At 37.0% G+C, this 20,241-nt stretch overlaps 1 protein-coding gene across 1 annotated transcript in view; it reads left to right on the top strand.

Annotated features, from left to right (window-relative positions):
- msrb3 (methionine sulfoxide reductase B3) overlaps positions 1-18,581 on the top strand; it is an 85,656-nt gene extending 67,075 nt beyond the window's left edge. Inside the window, exons 7-8 of the mRNA XM_031898205.1 lie at positions 9,597-9,694; positions 14,452-18,581. Coding sequence (XP_031754065.1) covers positions 9,597-9,694; positions 14,452-14,604 — 251 coding nt within the window. The 3' untranslated portion in view covers positions 14,605-18,581. The remainder of the gene's footprint in view (positions 1-9,596; positions 9,695-14,451) is intronic.
- The last annotated feature ends 1,660 nt before the right edge of the window (positions 18,582-20,241 follow it).

Raw genomic sequence — 20,241 nt, 5'->3', positions numbered from 1 at the left:
ATTTATCCATGTTGCTCTCTCATATTACAATATCTATTTCAAGCAACATATGTAGCAGTTATTGGAAAACCTTATTCCTCTCACTTATGACTCACAACGGATTTTTAGTGAGACTGGGCACGATCCTTAGGTAAGTATTAGTGTGAGTTATTTACACCTGATTTTAAATTTCAAATAAAGGAATAAAGGTACGTACCCCAATATGACTCATTTATTTATTTGAGAATACGATCTTTATTGACTCTACTGGGTACTTCGTACTGGTAAGTATATAATAATACCTTCATTCCATAGAACAGCATTTGTATATTTTACTGTTCCCCTGAAGAACACCAACCCACGCCAATACAGCGAACATCCACAACGGCCGGGAGAGGAAGCCTTACATCGGTGTATGTTTTGCCAATTCCTTATTCTACATGGCCTCCCCCCTCCTGGGCAAATCAATCCCGCGAATAGTGTTTTAAAACAGGGGAATCATTTCACCGAGAAGCTATGCAGGCAAATTGCCTATGAGGAATTGTTGGGGCAATAGGGAATTTTTAACCTACGTACTCGGACGCTAAATTGTGATGTTTGCGTACGCAGTTCTATTGTTATAATCCTTGTGCTCGATCGTAATATTCCCTCTCCATAGGGAAATTATAATCACTACCACATTCTAACTACACACACATGATTAACCCTAGGGTCCCAGTCAGGGGAAATTGTACTTGCCTCCACATTACTGGGCATGTACTATTAGTAATTAACCTTTTATGAGCTCCCGGACTGGAACAGTGCCCCTGCTTATTACTTCAAGATCTACCTGTCAGTACCGGTCTAATAATTTCACGGTCAGCATATCTAGTCTGCTCACTTATCCACTGAAAATTCGGAGACGGGATACCTGTGCCTACCACCTCGGATCGTTTACCTCGGCTCTGGTCAGTCAACTGCAGCAACACAAATGGAGGCAAAATTCTGGTTTGCTCCCCTGTACTATTCCAGAAAATAAGATACTTCAGATTTGTGAATGAACATCACTGACATACAATACTGCTAATACTACAACACTTTCAACCATAGCAGTGCATGGATCTCATAGAAAACTCAGCAAACAGATTTAGTGTAAATAAAATGGAGGGGGGGGGGGGCAAAAGAAACAAGCTTCCAGTCACTTTTGGGTGCTGCTCCTTTAAATAGTGGAATAGTTCTAAATATTTATTTACATGGGTAGTGAGACACATCCTTGTTAAATTCCACATAGCCTAGCATAACCTTTCCAACAGATGCCGTCTCTAGCAAGTCTGTAGTAGTTTTTTTCCTGCATACTATTATGAAATCTGACCTGATGTTCCAGATGTTCAGAAGGCATAAAATGCATTGTTTAAAATAGTGGCAGCGTTTATGCAAATGCCGACAGCAGGGTTTCACAGACGTGCAGGCAAAGACTCGCTTTTGTATTATGCCCCCACCTACGTCACATTTCCAGTCCAACCATAGTTTGCATATTTTAATGACATGTTTGTTATTTATTCATTTTGCTCTATTTCTAATCTGTCTGTAAACTGAAGGATTGAGTTACCATGGAGTAATCTCATACTTAGGGCCCATATGGGCATCATTAAACATCAATCTTAGAGCATTATGTGGAAATCTCTGCTGTGAGTGTCCTAATAATCCCAGTCTACTTCTAGTGTGGGGTGTGATTCTGCAGCCACTTATATAACCATCCATTTGTGGTGACAATACTTCATTGCGTTTCTCTACGGAGTGTTATGTGGGATTTTCAGTTCGTGAGTCATAAAATTCTTTTATTCCCTGAAGGATTTCCTGTGCTTCGCTAGAGTTCCTTGTCTTTGTAGTTTTAGCCTGGCTCCTTGAAGTAGTTACTGTATTGTGTAAATGGATGTTTTTTGAGGTCTGCATGTAAAATATCTGGGGAGAAAGGTCAGAGATTGACTCCTGTTTTTCAAGGAAATTGATATCTTACGTTTCAGCCAGAGTAATTTCATTCAGAAATGTTCTTAAACTTTTTAACCTTTTTTCATTTTGCATCCTGGCTGTTTTGTTTTGCAGATTCCATGTGTTCTTTTGCCCATGCTGGTGTCTAATCCTATGAATCACCCCTATGGTTCCCTGTAAGTTTGCAGGAACCATCCCATCAGGTTTTCATCACTCATTTGATGTAGGGAAAGTGGGATAGAATTTCACGTATAGTGGACCATTTAGCCATTCATAAGGAATACCACTGGATATCCTTTTACCTTCTTTTTGTTTAAAATGAGGTGAATTCCAGGTTACAATAAAATACCACCAAACTCTTCTATCCTTGTTTAAAATGTCTAGTCAATTGAAGGTGATGTCTTGTGACATGTGAGCTACAGAAATTCAGGACTGATTAGTATCTCCGGGCACATTACCCCCTCCCATAGAATGTCTGTGCTTTAATATGACAACGCTTTACAAATGTGCATTATTAAAGAAACAGTACATTGGTTTTGCTAAAAACTTTAGTTTTACCTGTATTTTGTAGTGGAATAAGACATTTACAATTTTATCTCATGAAGAGATAAAATGTATATACTCCTGCTTGCTTTACAGACAGGATTAGAATATTAAAGGAGAAAAAACATTCTGAGATATCTTTTTGCCAATAACAAAAACATGAAATGGGGGTTCTGCTGTATCTGCATCTGTATGAAAATACAGTAACATATTATATGTAACATTGTGTATATGATTAACTTTTTTAAACTGTTAGTTTGTTTTAGTCTAGAGAAGTTAATATGCTGAAGATTCCCTTGCTACAAGAGGAGTTTGTAGACTGCTTACTGATTTTATCTATAACAAGACATTGGTCATTTATTGGTGGCATATTTGTTCCTCTCCCTTTAAACCCCCCCTTATCAATATGTATCATGACTACAAAAATTGTATACAGGGAAAATAGATCACAAACTTTTTACTGTTCTATTGTAGAAGATTGTTAATATTGTTAATATCTTACAGCACAGCCCAACAAGTTTGGTACAATAGGATAGAGTGGGAAATGGCTTCCTAAAAAGTAGGGTATCTAGGTATATTGGAGTTGTTTGGCATTGATAATGGTATCAAGCAAGCATAGTAGGGGCAGCCATACCCACCTATGTTTGATAATAGTATACACAATAGTGCACATAAATGGCAAAACAAAAAAACAAACAAAAAAACCCCCAGAAAACAAATCTAATACAGGTATGGGATTGGTTATCTGGAAACCCATTATCTAGAAAGTTCCAGGGTTCGGGAAGGCCATCTCCCATAGACTTTATTTAAATAAAATAATTACATTTTTTTAAAATGATTTCCTTTTTCTCTGTAATAATAACACAGTACCTTGTACTTGATCCCAACTAATATATAATTAATCCTTATGGGAGGTAGAACAATCCTAGTGGGTTTAATTAATGTTTAAATTATTTTATAGTAGACTTAAGGTATAGAGATCCAAATTACAGAAAGATCCATTGTCTGGAAATCTCAGGTCCCGAGCATTCTGGTTAACAGGTCCCATTCCTGTAATGTTACTCAAATTGTTTTGCAAATGTTGCTTATATTAAACACTAAAAAGTGCTGTAGAACTTAATGATGTACTTAATGATACCTTAAATTGACTTGGGGGTGTATACGTTTGGTTTCCATTCAACGCTACATTTTGTCTGACTGCCAGTTAAAGAAACATATTACTTGTGGACTGTGTATACAGGCAGTCCTAATCTGTGGAATGCTGAACACATGTTATCATTGCATAATCTATATCCACATGTTGTTTACAATAAACTGAAATGTTAGACCCCTGGGAAAGCAACCAGATACCAGCACTCTACAGTTCTTTTCTGCCTCGGATGTGAAGTTACATAAAAACAGTTTTATTGTGCTGTAGTACTACAGCAAAGCTTATGTATTAGTGTATTAGATGTTTGTCAATCCACATTATTTTATACTTTGTTACGGAATTGGTGCCCCCCTTTTTTTTTGCTAGAATATCCATAAAAGCACATGTACTTCAACGTCAAATTGAAACAAACTGAAGACCCCTTCAGTTTGTTTCAATTTGACGTGCATGGGTGCACAAGATATATTCACACTGGGATTTTTCTGCCTGCAAATAAGTGCCCAAGCCTAATAGTGCAGTTAACTGGCATTAATTGAATCTGTTTAGGAGTTGTAGAAGAAATACAGGAACGTTAGCAGTCAAGTTTTCCTGTAGTGGCAGAACTTCTAAATTTAGCCCTGCTCCTGAGATCTCTTGCATTTCCATACCCGCGCAGAACTTGCCAATCTTTTTATTGACAGTGACGTGTGTATGGCTTAACTTAATAACCACAAAGTATTAGTTTTTTTTTCTTTTCTTTTCAATCAGGCAGTGCAGGGATGAGTCAGTTGGGGGGGGGGTTGAAAACACAGTAAGAACAGTTTGCCAGCACCTCACGGGTGCCAACTACTACGTTTTTTGTGTGCCATCATCCATGTGCAAAATACACACATAAAATAAAAAATGCTGAAAATATATATGTACCTTTATGGGACCGTGTGGAAGAATTAGTTCATTCAAAAACTGAACTTCTTTTGTAAAAAATGATTGAAATCAGGAATAATCCCTAACTCTAGAGGTAAGTTTTGAGCACTAAACTGATCTTGGTCGCCCACTAGTCTTCCCCTTTTCCTCACCATTTGCTGTATGTGTACCTGGGGGATTGCTGTTGCTTATGTCTTTCTGGATTTCACCTCTCTAGGTCCATCCCCCACGGGAAACTTTCTAAATGCACCAGTTGCCTCCTATGGGTGCAGTCATGCCAAAAAAAGGCCAGCTAGCTTGTGTGTTCTGACCACGTTGGCCACAGGTTCACTTTATGAGTGAAATATATTGGCATTTATCAGTAGTGAGCATGTGTGGGTCTGCATATATGACATAGCCAGAGAATTATAAAGATTTAGGTAGGCTTAGCTTCACCGCCCAAAAAAAGACCATCAGCTATATATTCATTTATAATTACAAGTTCCAAAAGCCTTCTATTGGTAGCCGCCACAAACAAAAATGTCACCCGCCTCCCCTGAATCACTAACTCTAATATATTAATATATGGGCCATAAATCTGATCTGTCATAAATAAATAAATAGATAAAGAGTAAAGATTGTGACCACTTGCTGACCATTCTGTATGGGGCAACTAAATGTTATAATCTATCTTACCTAGGGCATATGTTGCAAAACCACTCACAGATCTCTCATTAGTAAAACGTTTATATATATTTGTCAGTGTGTAATTATGGAGACTGAGCAAGACTTTTTAGTACATTACTCTTAATTGAAATCTAATTGTTGTATATTCTCACACTCTACACTTTTTGCTTGCCGTGATTGTAGTGTGTTTTGTTTCAGCAGCCTTTTCCTTAGTATGTCCTGTTACCTGCCTCCCCCTCAACGGCCATGAACTACATGTTATATTTGGTTTCTGCTTCCTGCCCGCCTGTAGTCTGGCAAGACCACCTTGTGGCAGTAAACACAGTTCTGTCTGAGGCTCTGCAATGAACTGTATCTTGTCTTTTTACTCCTGTTACCTACTCCTTTCTCTGAGCCAAATGAAGCTTATCCTGAACAGGCTTCTAGCATAAAGATTTCAGCGCATACCTTTGCTTTCAAATTGTTTACGTCCTAATGGTCACATCTTTGGAAAATAAGTTTACAAATTATTTGGACATCAGTAAAATATGGTATTGTATAATAGTGTGATTTAGCGGTAGCTTTTAAGGCCAGCTGTTACTGTTAATATGTTTTGGGGTCCAAACATAGCAATTAAATGGCAGCATCAGAGGCTCTAGTTGGGGGGGGGGGCAGGAATTAGAGCTTCCACTTGGTACAGAACTGTCTTGACCTGTTTTGTCTTTTACTGAGAGCATCAGATCACATTTATTAAAGTATTATGAAGTAAATTCTAACCCCCACATGTAATAAAAGTCACTGGGGCTCATTTACCATCGCATCGCAGCGCTATAATAGTCGCAGAGGCAAGACTTTTGCCCTGCGCATAAGTGTATTTAACAGTATAGCGCAAACACGGTCGCTTAAAGTTTCATGCGCTAGTGTTGACGCAAACTGCTGCGCCATACAAACATGCACGTATAATGTCGCAAAACTGCACTTATGACGACGCAAAACTTGTCATAAATTGTGTGCATAGATGGCGCAAGCTAATGCTCTAATAAACCCGTACCAACTACATGCTTCCTAATTTAACAATCTAGTCATTTGGTGTTTAAATGGAAAAATGATATGAAAGACTCCATCACATTAACAAGGGAAACTGCCTTTATAGATAAGAACAAAGTTAAAAAAAAGGGTAAATGTTATTAACACATTGTAAACAAATTAACAATTATATTTTTCTAATAATGCTAATTAACATATCATAAATTAACATGGTTTTATTAATGACATACCTAAATTAGTTTATTGTAGCGCAAATCTGCGAATACACTAACGCAAATGTTGAAGAATGCGCAGTCAGAAATACGCCACAAATGAACAGGCGTAAAGATTTCAATGCAGCCATGCCTGCGCAAATCTGCCCCTATATACAGGCAAATAGCACATATTTAGGCGCAAAGGGCGCACTCTCGCAAAAATTGGGCACTTAAAACACGCCCCTAGCCACACACCCCAAAAAACATGTCGTTGTTTGCGACATTATTGGCCAGTATTTGCGACATGCGCATAAAAAGAACTGGCGGAAAAATAAATGAACCGACGCAATGTAACGCATATGCAATTGCGTGTGCCCACAAAATGGCGCATAATCATTATTGCGTCGGTTTGTGTGCTGCGATGCATTGATAAATGAGCCCCACTAAGTTTGCCCAAGAGCAGTAACCCATAGCGACCAATAGGATGTTTGCTTTTAAACAGGTGACCAGTAAATGCTGGCTGCTGATTGGTTGCTATAGGTTGCTGCTCCTGGGCAAACTTAGTGCCTTTAACTATATAACCCCCTAATTGTTTGCTAAACAGTGGGCAATTACTTTATTACGTGAACTCAGATTTCTCACTGAGTATTATAGGTATACAGTAAATATGCGTACAGTACAGTTTATTGCTGTTTATTCATTAGTTTTGATTAAAAAAATGTAGAATTATTAGCAGCTTTGTGTACAAGAAGAATAATCCCATTTAAATGTAGTGTCAACATTTTAGATATAGCAGAACATACAAAGCCAGACTTTGACTTATTTTATAGCTCATTTGCTCCATCTATTGGGCTATTTTGTTTTTTATCTCACTTGTGTTGATAATAATCATACATAGTGGAATTACTGTGGCTTTCATCATTCTACATAAACTATCAAGCTATTTATGTATAGTGAATGCTGTTTAGCAAATATTTTATAGAATAAAAATACAATTTAATGGAGTTGGTTTGATAATGCTCACCCATTGAAGTTTGAAAATATAAGTAAAAAAAAATCTTAATTTATAGCAAATAATCTGCATTACTGCATTTGGTAGTAAAATGCAGTTTAGCATTAATTGAGATATAAACACAAAACCCAGTTAAAAAAAAAATCTAATTTTAAGATATTTTTAAATGAAATTGCTGTTGAAAGCACTTTAAATACTTCTTTCAATAGCAATAACAGTAACAATGTTAAAACTATTGAAAATGTTAGTTAATCCCATGATGGTAGCGTACACAGTTACATTATTTTCAAGTTTCTTGTAACATTCGTTAGTACATTGATACAGTCAGTAGCCACATAAGCAGGTGTTCCTTTATTTGTACTCCTTGTCAAAGTATACTCTAGCCATGAAACCGTGGATAAACAAGGAGATCAAAGACAAACTAAGAAAACAACATGAAGGGGGGCGATTTATCACATTTAAGTTTGATTTTTTTAGCACTAAACTCTCACATTTTGAGTTCAGGTTCAAAAACTCAATGTCTGGTATTTATTAAGTGCAAAAAACCTGAGAACTTTCAATGGGAGTTGTCCTACTATACCTATCTATTCCTATCGTATCTGGTACAATACAATACCTTAAATTGAGCCCTAGGAAGTATCATAAAGAAAGCAAAGGAAGACTATATGAACAAAGTCAGCTACCAACTAGCTGTATTGTGAAAGTTGTGAAATGTATGACCAGCGATAAGGATCCTTCATTTGAACGTTTACGGATTGATTTTTTGGACAATAGAGATATAGCTTCCAGCCTCAATTTTGAAACTAATGACACAGTTTACAAGGTCTCTAAAGATGATGACTTAAAGGGATACTGTCATGATACTTTTTATTTCTAAATGACACTGTTTACATAGCAAATAATTTACATTTAAAATGTAACCAACAAATTTATTTTTTTAGTTGTAATATTGGTGTATAGGCAGCCATCTTAGTGCATTGTGCCTGAGTCTGAGCTTTCAGAAGGAGCCAGTGCTACACATTAGAACTGCTTTCAGATAACCTATTGTTTCTCCTACTCCCATGTAACTGAAGGAGTCCCAAGCCGGACTTGGATATCTTACTATTGAATGCTATTCTGATATCTACTGGGAGCTGCTATCTTGCTGCCTTCCCATTGTTCTGCTGATCGGCTGCTGGGAGGGGGGTGATATCACTCCAACTTGCAGCTCAGCAGTAAAGTGTGACTGAAGCACAGGTAACATGGCTGTGGCACCCTGGGAAATCAAGAATATGGCTAGCCCCATGTGAAATTTCAAAATTAAATATATAAAAATCTTTTTGTGTTTTTGAAAAACAGATTTCAATGCAGGATTCTGCTGGAGAAGCTCTATAAGTTCTTCTGTGTGAACACGTTTGCTGAAAAGAAAACATCAAATGCCCATCAGATGCTATATAAGAGGGTTAAATAAATATTAATGATCAATTAGGTTTACCCTGGGCAGAAGTGCAAGAGCATGCCCTTTAGTGCTTAATTAGGCAGCCCTTCTGCCTGGGAGACTGCGCTCTGTACCTTACTCTGTATAAAAAAAGTCCCATGTGAGGTGTACAATGTCATGTATCGCAGCCCAGTCTTGTCCTTACCAGTACAGGGTGTCCTGCATCCCCCACCCGCATGTCTTGAACTGAGTACTGCCAAACACAGACAGTGCTCTGTTCAAAGAGGTAGCCACAGTTCTCTGTGCTCTGATTCTGCAATAGTAGAAGTGCAAAAAATGAGTGCATCATAGGTAAACATTCAGTATTCACACAAAGTGATTGATCAGTGAAAAGTATAGTAACTTTTACACATAAAATCATAATGTTGAATTACAAAGTTAAGTGTTCACAGCAATAAATGTCAATGTAGGTTTTATTATATGAGCTTACACTATGGGGATCCTGTAACATATTCATTTTGTATTTTGTTTTGCTCTAACACTCAAAGTCTGCAATATGTGGCTCTCAGGCTTCCACAATATTACAGTATCCTTCCAGGCAAAACCTGTCTTGGGATAGCGGGGCTTACAGCATTGAAAGCACAATCATAGATGATTGTGTTTATCATGATTTAAATTAGAAAATTCTGTACAGTGAGTATTTCAATGCCACATTTTTATGTTATTTTCTTCTCACAGGCTGGCCTTCATTCTATGATGTGATTAACCCAGAAGCAGTATCTTTTACTGATGACTTTTCATATGGAATGCACAGGGTAGAAGTCGGTTGCAGTCAGGTATGTATACACTGGGACAAACAAGTATGGGATCTCTTGTGCAGATAGTTTTCCTGGTTAAGAGAACCATATCTTAAAGGAGAAGTAAACCCATACTTTAATCATAGAGCCACAACAAACAAATAGCCCAGAGTTTTCCTGTTTTCTATACCTGAAATGAAATGTTTAATGAAGTTAGCAGCCTGCATGTCTGCCCATTTTGCTTCCTGTCCTTTACTCTCTGGTAAACAATTGCTGACTTGGATCATACACTCTAGAAGTAAGAAAGAGATTGGATTGGTGAACAGCACGCTGGATAGGAAGTGAAGGTAACAGACACGGTGGCCGCCTCCACTGCGCAGATCTCCCTTTTCAGTTTAGGGAGAACAGTGCTGTTCTGGGAAATCTGTTTAGCACAGTGGAGGAGAGAGTTTATGAAGTTTCCTTCTTTAAGTATATTAGATCTGTTTAAATATCAAAATATCCATAAATATAGTTAACGGTATAAGTTCACTGATTGGTTATTACAGATAAAAAAGCAAATCAGTCACAAAAGTAGCGGCTGTGAACACTTTTATAATTCATGTGCTCAACTTGTGTCATTTTGGTTTGATTTACTGAAATATTTATAAATGGATGTTTAATGATGTTGTTTTAGGACTTTCCCTAGATTTTTTTTCTAACTCAGATTTACCTAAATTGTTTTACCATTTTCCTCTTAATCCTCTTCCCAAAGACCTGCTGTCAGATAATTATTTTAAGTAAATTAGGCTCCAGTGGTAAATTTTGGGACATGACTGGAAAAGTGGCTTGCCGAATGCAATTATTAAAGATGGAGCTCTCTCATAGTCTATGGAGAAAGATACCACAAGTTGCCTGGAAAATTTATTCCTTTTACACAGCACAATTAAGAAACTGGTGGACTATTAATATGCACACATGCATTTGGGCTTGGAGAATTCTTTTGTACAGTACTTGGATCACCGTAAATGGGAAGCACATGATAAGCACCATGGAAACCTAATGGAGATCACCACTATGAGTCACTGTATGATTCACTGCATTCCACATGAGTTGGTTCAAGCAAATCTTGTTGGAAACCAAGTAAGAAATGTGGGTATATTAAATCCAAACAGCAGACCACATGGAAAACATGGACTTATAGCTTATTTGTAAATACATAAAGAGACACAAAACATATCAGGCTGTTAAACTTCACCGCTAAACCAGACATGTCATTCTGGAGGTTTTATGTTTTGGGTGTGTCTTGGTTATGCCCTATCATGCCCTGACCACACCTCTGATCAGGTCTGGACTGGGATTCAAAACACACAGAGGTCCAAGCAGCCCCCCACCAGCCCAGTAAATAGTGACTGTCTCAGGCACCTTACAGCAGCCCCTTTGGCATTTGCCAGAATTGCCACAGTCTGGGCCAGCCTCTGATTTTGTTTCCTGCTTTGTCTGACACTGCCTGTTTCTGAGGATATTCAAGTGTGTTTTCAATGGCAAGGGACTGGGCTGTTACTAAGGGTGACCGGGTGAGGAAAGCAAAGTAGGGTGACTCCCAAACACATAATACATGCAAGTTTATATGTCTGCTAAACATTTATGGGCACAGTTGTCCTGGAATGTACCTTTCCAATGTGATGTAAATCCAGGGCTCTAGCAAGGACACAAAAAACTTATTGAATGTGTTGTCATTTGTATCCCTTAGTTTTCCTAATATGGAATTGCCATGTGTTTTCTTATTGGGCCAGATCCTTTTCCTTTTTCAGAGTTGTGGAATTAAATCTGTGTAGCCCTAATACATTGCAGAGGAGTTTAGAGATTTGTTTCTATATAGTATGAGAATAATCCTTAGCAAAACTGCTTACAAAAACTGTATTTTGGGACATATTTTAATAGAAAATGATTTACAATTTACAAAGTGAAATTTGTCAATGTTCAGAAGGTTAATGCCACCTTTAGAAGTCTGCCCCAGTTGATGTCAAACATCAGTTTCATACTTCTGTGCTGTGTCAGGTATAGTGCATTCTAGTATAGGATCAGTTGCCCTTTTCAAATATATGAGAATAATTTTGAACAAATACCAAATGTTTTTTACATAAAATGTAATGTTTTACATAGGTAAACCCTTGGTGCTAGCTCTTCTCTGCCATACACAGAACAATACTTCTTCTGTCACTGAAAGTCAGGACAAAAAATGATGGATTGCATTTTGAAAGAACTGTTGTTAGCTTCGTGCTTGATCCAAATCGCTTTGTACAGTAACAGAACACATATACTGTGTAATTAATAACACTCTCTGTCAATATATGAGTTTTGAGGTTGAAGGAGGGTTTTCTTTTTTTAATAAAGGGAAACTTTATACTTCATTATATAAATACTAAACTGATGGTTATATATTTTGCAAGCCAAAAAGCCACCAACAGAGGCCCAAACAGACCATAGTGTTTTATGGCAAGCTTTACACCTTGTTGAACTAGCAATATATTTTCAGTGTATTAAGGTGACAGAAAATAACATTCCATTAGCATTTAGAAATGAACCTATCCGTAGACAAAATACAACCTCCTCTTTGCATTTTAAAAATAAAATATATTACTCTACAAGTAATGTGAGGTGGGCTACACATGTGGATGCAGAAAACATATGTATTATTGTAAAATTCAGTATATATATCATAAGCACAATTATGTAATAAATCATATTTAAAGAGGCAGCAGCACTATAGCAACATATATAGGTAACTGCCAAAATAAAGAAAACACTTGAGAAAATGAGCGATTTAGCACATGCTGAAAAGGGGTTCTCCTACACAGGTGCAGTCCCTGGGTTTATTAAACCTTTACCATCCCATTATGCCTAGGGCTATGGAACAAATGCTGGCCAGGACAGTCTCATTCATATTTAACAGTCTGTTGTGAATGTCAGTAAGATGCATGGTATATTGAAATTCACAGATTCCTTGTTTTACCTAAACAATTGTAAAATAATGCAAAAAACAAGAGAATGTGTTGATTTGTACCCCATTTTCCTTAAGCAGATGCCATGGGGCCCCATTTACTAACATTTGTTTTTTTTCATTTTCAGGAATAGTTTTTAGTGATAAAAATTGTGGATTTTACGAAATACACGAAAACCCCAAAAAATGTGATTTAATAGGTGAAAAAACGGGAAAAAAAGACAAAACTATGTCATCTAAAAGCTGTCAGGGTCAGGTAGAAGCCAATGGGTGCTGACCTAGGTAAATTCTGACAATCTTTATTTAATGTGTGGTTTTGGGGATTTTTTTCACTTATAAACTAAAAAATATTCTTATGAAAACAAAAAATTTTAGATTAGATTTTTTCATTTTGGTTCTGCATTTTAATTTGTTTGTACTTTTTATATTCTAATCTTTTACTAAATGGTTTTTGTGGAAATGAGTTTATTTGTAGTTTCAAAAACTCTACCACTAAAATCAGAATGTTGATAAATGTGCCTTTTAGAGGTCCAGTTATCAAAATTCTCATTTTCTGGTTTTAGAGGTTTTTCCATGAATCTTCGTGGAGTGTTAAATGAAAAAAAGACCATGAAAACTTCTGCAAGGACAAATTAAAGAAAGATTGTTACTATTTGCCTCGGACAACTCCCGTTCCCATCCTTCTACATGACCTCAACAGCTTTTAGATGGCAAAGTTTTGTATTAATGTTTTTCATGGTTTTGATACTTAAATCATGAAACACTGGGTTTTTTTTACACCAAAAATTGAAGTTATGGGATTTTGATGATTAATGGAAAAAAGAAATATGAACATTAGTAAATGCCCCCCATAGTGTTTCACACACCAACAGACATATGCATCCTTGAGGATTTCCCTTAGTAAAGGGTTCTTCCCACTCTTTTGGTGCAGGTGCATTTATTATAGTTTTAGTTCCTTCCTCCTCTTTAAAAGTGTTCGGCTTGTTCCTGTAAAGACATTTCTACACCGATGAGAGAAGAATATTCCAAGATTACAAATCTTCTAATTAATAGGGTTTAAGTAATCATTTGATGCTTCACTGAGCATGAAAAATAGTGAAAACCATATGCCATGGTCATACAAGTGAGATTTCAGTCCAGGTACAACAATTATAGGAATTTTTTTTAGTTACCTGAAACAGAGTTTCACCTTTGATTATGGATTATTTTTCTTGACTTAATTATGTATCATCAATTTAGAAATATTCCAAGAAAAAAAAAGATGCAAAGCGTATCAGCTTTTTGCACCTTGCCCCTATGATGTTAACTGTTTGCCTCTATAGGCTAAAATCGTTGTGGTCACAAAATGGGCCAAAGAGAGGGCAAAGGGTTGTGCTGGTTCCTCTATGTGAGTCTTATAATCACAAACTATGGTTCTTTTAGGGATGCAAGGCACTGGGGTGCCAACAATTTGGGCCATGACTGTAACATTTTTAGGTCAAAACCTGTCCGTGCCCATGGCATAATTCCATAAGCCCACATAAGAAACTGCTTATTTGCTAGTTATAAAGTTAGAAATATGATAAAGTTATTTAGTAAAAATATGGTAATGTTACAACAAACTCATCTTCAAGGATGATGAAAAGAATGGTTGCCCATTTGGTATGTTTCTGTATTGGAAGTGGCAAAACGCTAACGCTTAGGTGTGTCAAAGTATACATTTATTCTGCTACTGTAATAAAAACAAGCATTACTATTTACCAGTTGAGTATTTCACAGCAGCCATGTTTTTTTTTCATCAACGTAACATCCTTTTTTTTGTATTCTGTTGCAGTGTGGAGCACACCTTGGCCACATATTTGATGATGGACCTCGTCCTACTGGTAAAAGATACTGTATAAACTCTGCATCATTAAACTTTGTTCCAGAGGTGCCTGATGCCGCCATAGACAGCACATCGGCTTCATCTGAAAAGAATGAACTGTAAACATGACAACAGAATTAGCAAATTATTCTTATAGCCTGTGTCTATGGGAACCAACCTTCCCTCGGACTGCCTGCACCATTGCTGAATTTTGCATTTACTACATAACTAACATTCACCATTTTGCCTGATGTATTTAAAAATATTGCCTTTATTCTGTTAGCTATATGTCCCGACTTGGTTACTAATGTTAAACTTTTTTGAATAGTTGAAGCCACACAGAGTAGGTGAATTGAATAATTCAGGTAGACTTTTGTAGACTCTTTTTCCATGTAGCAAATATTACTGCAAAATAAGACGAGTTGACTGAATTGAACAGAACAAAGGTGAGGCCAGAGGAGTTGCGTTAGGAACACATGCAGTGATTTGTACCTGTTGTCACTTGTTGCCAAGAGTTTTAGTATCTTGTAGACTGATAAAATTAAAGGGGCAGTATCCCCTTTGTTCAACAAAAGCTCAATGAATAGGGCTTGGGTTGAACATACTTTTTGCCTGTTGTTTTAATAATGAAAAATCTGTGGTTTTCATTATTTCTTTAGCTAAACAGGTCAAACAAGGTGACTGAAGCTACTTCATGCTTGCTGCTTGTGAGGTAGATAATAGATTACCAGTATACAACCCCCTCCCTTCTACCTCTTTTGTGAAGTTTCTTATAGTCCATTATGCAGGGGGTTATCTGTGCATCTAACAATCTAGCTTGCAAGGACCAAACATAGAGTTGCTTTAGTCTCTCTGCTTGGCCTGTTTAGCTGAAGAAATCATACATAGTTTTTTCAAGATTAAACAGTAGACAAAAATGATGTTTGGAACCATTCCTTTCCATTAAACTCATGTTACAAAGAAGGCATACCAGTTGTCCAAGCTGGTTCTTAATTTAGATGTGGTTTTGCCACATTCTATACTGAAAATGTATCTTTTTTTCTGGTTGCTGTTCACTACTAGCATCGGTAACTTTGCTAAAGCATAGATCCTGATGGTGAGATTATTAGAATAATTAGTATTTTGTTTTACTCTCCATTCATTTTCATATTCCATTCTATCATCCCTACCACATTCTAGTTGCCACCAATTATAAAAGAAAGACCAAATGCATATTGTTTTACAATACCAGGATCTCCATGGTTGTTTCTCGAGCTCAACTTTGGGGCTTGCTTGCTGCTGCTTCTTCAACTTAGCAAATGTCCTAAATAACTACATTCTTAATGTTCTCCTTCTGACTATGTAAATGTGATTAGCATTTGCAAACACTTATAACCCTAACTGTAACTGTAGACTTGGTAGTGATTTTTAAATGTATAACACCTCAGTATGGGATAATGGTTCCTATGCACTCCTATTTTTAAGGTTCAAACAGCAACCAAAGTGTGCTAGCTGAAGTGGGTGAACATTAACGATAACTAGAACACTTAGCACCACCATGGGAAAGAAGCTTCATACACATAAGACTTCCAGCATCTGCATGAACATAATAATATCAAAACTAGCTGCTGACTTCTGATGTGTGTGAGATGCTTTCCTTTAATGTCATGGCAATGTTTAAAACCTCTGTATTGTTGACTAGGACAGTTCTGTAAGGCCTTAGCTAAAAAGCTTGAGAAACACTAATATACATTAAATCTGTGAGATAATAGTCCGATAAAATGGGTATTATGGGGAGTCAGAACTTTGTAGCAGATGTGTGAAAGAAAAGCAAGTTCTTGGTTCATTTGCTATATATCAGATTCACAATTGGTTCTCCTAGTGAGTGAAGGACTGTATCTAGCACCCTGTTCTGTTCATCCAGGCTACCTTTACAGGGTGGTTTCAGAAACTTTGTAGCGACAGGGTAATAATGCCCCTGTAAGTTTGTGGTGCCGGTAACTAGATCCACTAGTGAATGCTGCAACATGAACAGATAATGGTTATGGAGCAAAACCTGATGAAAGTACAGGTACGGGATCTGTTATCCAGAAACCCATTTACAAAAAGCTACGAATTACGGGAAGGCCATCTCCCATACACTCCATTATAATCAAATCCAAATTACGGAAAGATCCCTTATCCGGGAAACCCCAGGTCCCTCACCTGTACAAGCAAGTCAAGCACTGTTTCCACTTTACAGGAAATGGCTAAACTTTTTATATATATTTATGCTTTTTCTATTGGAATTGTGAATCATTTGGGGTCTTGGATAGAAAATATACAGCAAAAGTTAGTTAGACTGTTTCAGCATTTATTTCTTCAGTGTAAATTACATTTAAACGCAACAGAATATCTACCAAAGCATGCTACTGTAATCCCATTTGTTTTCTATGGGTTACTGTACAGAAACAGCAAGGAAAAGGAGTTCTTTTTTTTCAAAGGTTTTTCCATACTTAATCTTTGTAAGGATTTTTCTGTACTTGAAAATTATATATCAAGTATGAAAACCTGTTTTATCTTCATTTACTGATTTTGAGAAAAGGGTATCTGTGCTAATGGTTCATCCTTCTTTTGATCCTTATCTATACTCTGTTTACTAGGGTTTATTTCCAAAAGTCTACAAATATATATATTTTAATTATAGGCTCATTAGCGCCAGAAAGTATTTTCTTAAATAAGTGTACAGTATGTTAAATAGACTGATACATTGGAATGCTTTGATAATTCTCTTATATTTCTAACTTTAACTTACAAAATGAGGTATGTATTTTTGTATCCTAATTGCTTTCTGTAGTCTTACCAAGTAGACTATCTCCATCATATGAGTGCTGTTACCAATCTGTGTATTATTTATTGGTATTAAATGCATACCAGTTAATCATGTACGGCTGCTCATTATCTCTGTAAACTAAGACCCACAACACACAGGTAGTGATGAGTGAATTTGTCCTATAAAGCTCCTCCGTAAAATCTGCAAAATGGCAAGAAAAGGCGTGAAACAACGAAAAATCCACGAAAGGCGTTTGACTTACCAACCACATGGTTACTTACAACCATAGTGATTTGTCCCCACCAGGAGATGCTTCCCATTCATGTGAATGAAAAACATGCTGCTTATGACACATGCTGGTAGGAGGGCTGTCACTTAGGAACAGAGGAATAAGCATTTCCGGATGATAGTCTATTACTGACAGAAGTGTTTATCATAGCCAGCATGTTTCCCATTCAAGTTAGTGGGAAGCAGCTGCCAGCATGGAGAGGCTTTTTTGATTGCCACATGTGGTATTCAAAATTCCCCTGTGTTCCATTGCAATGTGGCTTGTAGCTTATGCTTATTATACCAAGAGAAAGACAGATATGTATTCTTAAACATTGTTCTTGCAGCTTAATGTTAGTTAGAAACATAAAATCTGACAGCAGAATGGACTAATGTTTCCATCTAGCCTGCCCATTACAGGCCCTGGCATTGTTTCAGACTTGCTTTATACCACCTGCTTGTTTGAATTCATTTACTATAATACCAATCTTAGCTTTAAAATCATACCAGTAAGAAATAAGGTAATATAACCTTTAATTACAATGCTACAATGAACAATGCTACCCAAAAATAAACAAGCAGCTAATAACATTGAAATAATGCAAACTGCAGGTAGAAAATTCCAGCCCTCAAAAGATATAGTGCTGCACTGTGTATTGTACCATATTCTTTAAATTTCAGAGAGGTGTGGAAGTTAATTCCACTTTGTTGTGTACAGCAGGAAGAATCACTTTCTGTTCTGAATTTTCACATTTATACACTGTTAAGTATATTTAAGGGAAAATAAATACTGTGCGTGAGTTCATAAAGCCCAATAAATAATAAATATGTTGAAAATGTGTTCTTCTTTTTAAAATAAATACACAAATATTATACTGTATGCAAACAGTAAATAGGTGTTATGCTACTGTTTTCTTATCCATGGTTCAATTTTGTTGTGTGTTATACTCAATTTCTGTCTCCTCAGGTGTAGAGTGCTAGTATTCATAATAACCTGAGCCAAAGCATACAGAACATATTTTTAATAAAACTATAGAAGGCTTTTTCCTTGTCTATGTTTACACTATGCCTTGGTCATTATTATCTATGATGTGCCACATCACATGAAGCAATAAGAACAAGTGTTGAACATGATTATCTGCAACTGAACAAGAACCAAGAAATGTCTGATACTCAGAACTGTGGGAGCAGTTTTGTTTACTGGATATATGTTGTATGTGTGCGTATATATATATCTGTATATATCTGTATCTCAAAAGCGCAGTAAGGATCCACACTACTCAGGACTTAAGGCGAAATAATTTGCTTTATTTGGAGGCTGACGTTTCGGCCAGGGGCCTTTTTCAGGGGCCTTTTTTCACAATTTATTAATTGTGTGAAACACCTGTATGTTACACTTCAATGGCAGCTGGCCTGCATGGTGGCATCCCTGATTTATGCCATTCTAATCCCTAATTGGATACCATATTTCCAGGAATGCACTTTTCTTCAAGTACAACAAGGACTCTGGGTCTCCACCATTGTCCTCACCATTGAGAGCCTTACACCAGCATTGACCAACTGCACTGTTGTGTGGAGCCTCTAAAATAAATAATTACACGAGCTAACCTGCCACTAGCACAGCCTATGCTCGGTAAGTATGTAGAATCCTCTGGGCTCTAACCTGCTGCCCTATAGCCTTATACTGAGAGTAACTGCCACAGGCTCCAGGTTTCATGCTCCTTCCATATTCTCGGTTCAGCCTTTAAGTTTTTCCTTTTTTTATTTTTTCTCCCTGGAGCAAACCCTTCCCCTTGGACTGGCCCTGTGAAACCTCCTTTTCCTACTCCCGTTTCAACTACGGAATCTTGTTAATTTTTACTCCGCGATACTGATGGAAGGGTTTGCTGTTAAATAAGGAATCGGGCAGCTTATTGAATGACCCCGTTATATATTTCTATATAGTTATTATATGCCCATTTAAGATTCTTTTTTTTCAATGTAAACAGCCCCAACTTGCTTGGCATTCTTTTATAACTGGGGCCTTCCATACCCTTTATGAGTTTAACATTTCATCTACTGGAGACCAAACGTGCACTGCATGTTCTAGATGGGGCTTGACTGGGTTTAGTGTGTTTAAGGGGGAAGAATGACTTACTTCCCTTGAATTAAAACCCCTATTAATGCAGGGCAATAACTTGGTGGCTCATGCCTTGCTGCTTCTGATTAGTATTGGTTGCTAATTTGCTTGCGTCTTCAATACTGGTAAAACTAAGCAATTTCATTGAGAGTTCCATTCGTTGTTGAGTTCTGTTTGAAGGCTGCTCTGACAGGGTGCCAGATATAGCTTTATATATATGGCAAAATAAATGTCATATGAACAAGTCTACTGAGTCCTATGGCTGCTGCCATAGAAATCCCCTGGAGGGCAGTATCATCTCACACACTAAATAATGACTAAAGGGAACCACCCCACAAAGTCTGGGTGGTGGTATATTCTTCTACCTACTGTAGATGGTCTTCCGGTATGTGCAGATGAACAAACATTGTTTTGAAAATCACTTGGCCTGCAAAAGCACAACATATCACAGCTTTTATTTTAACAGGAAAGGTGGGATAATTATCTGTTTATATTAACATGGCAGGCCATCTAAACCAAATGTTTGGGAAAGGTTTACTCCATAGCTCCATTTGTTGCATATGAGTTAATTTGAGTAAGTTAA

The sequence above is a fragment of the Xenopus tropicalis genome, chromosome 3 (assembly GCF_000004195.4).
Source record: "Xenopus tropicalis strain Nigerian chromosome 3, UCB_Xtro_10.0, whole genome shotgun sequence".
In the NCBI taxonomy this organism is placed as follows: domain Eukaryota; kingdom Metazoa; phylum Chordata; class Amphibia; order Anura; family Pipidae; genus Xenopus; species Xenopus tropicalis.
Note: the sequence above shows the minus strand (reverse complement) of the source record. Positions and strands in the feature narration are given on the sequence as shown.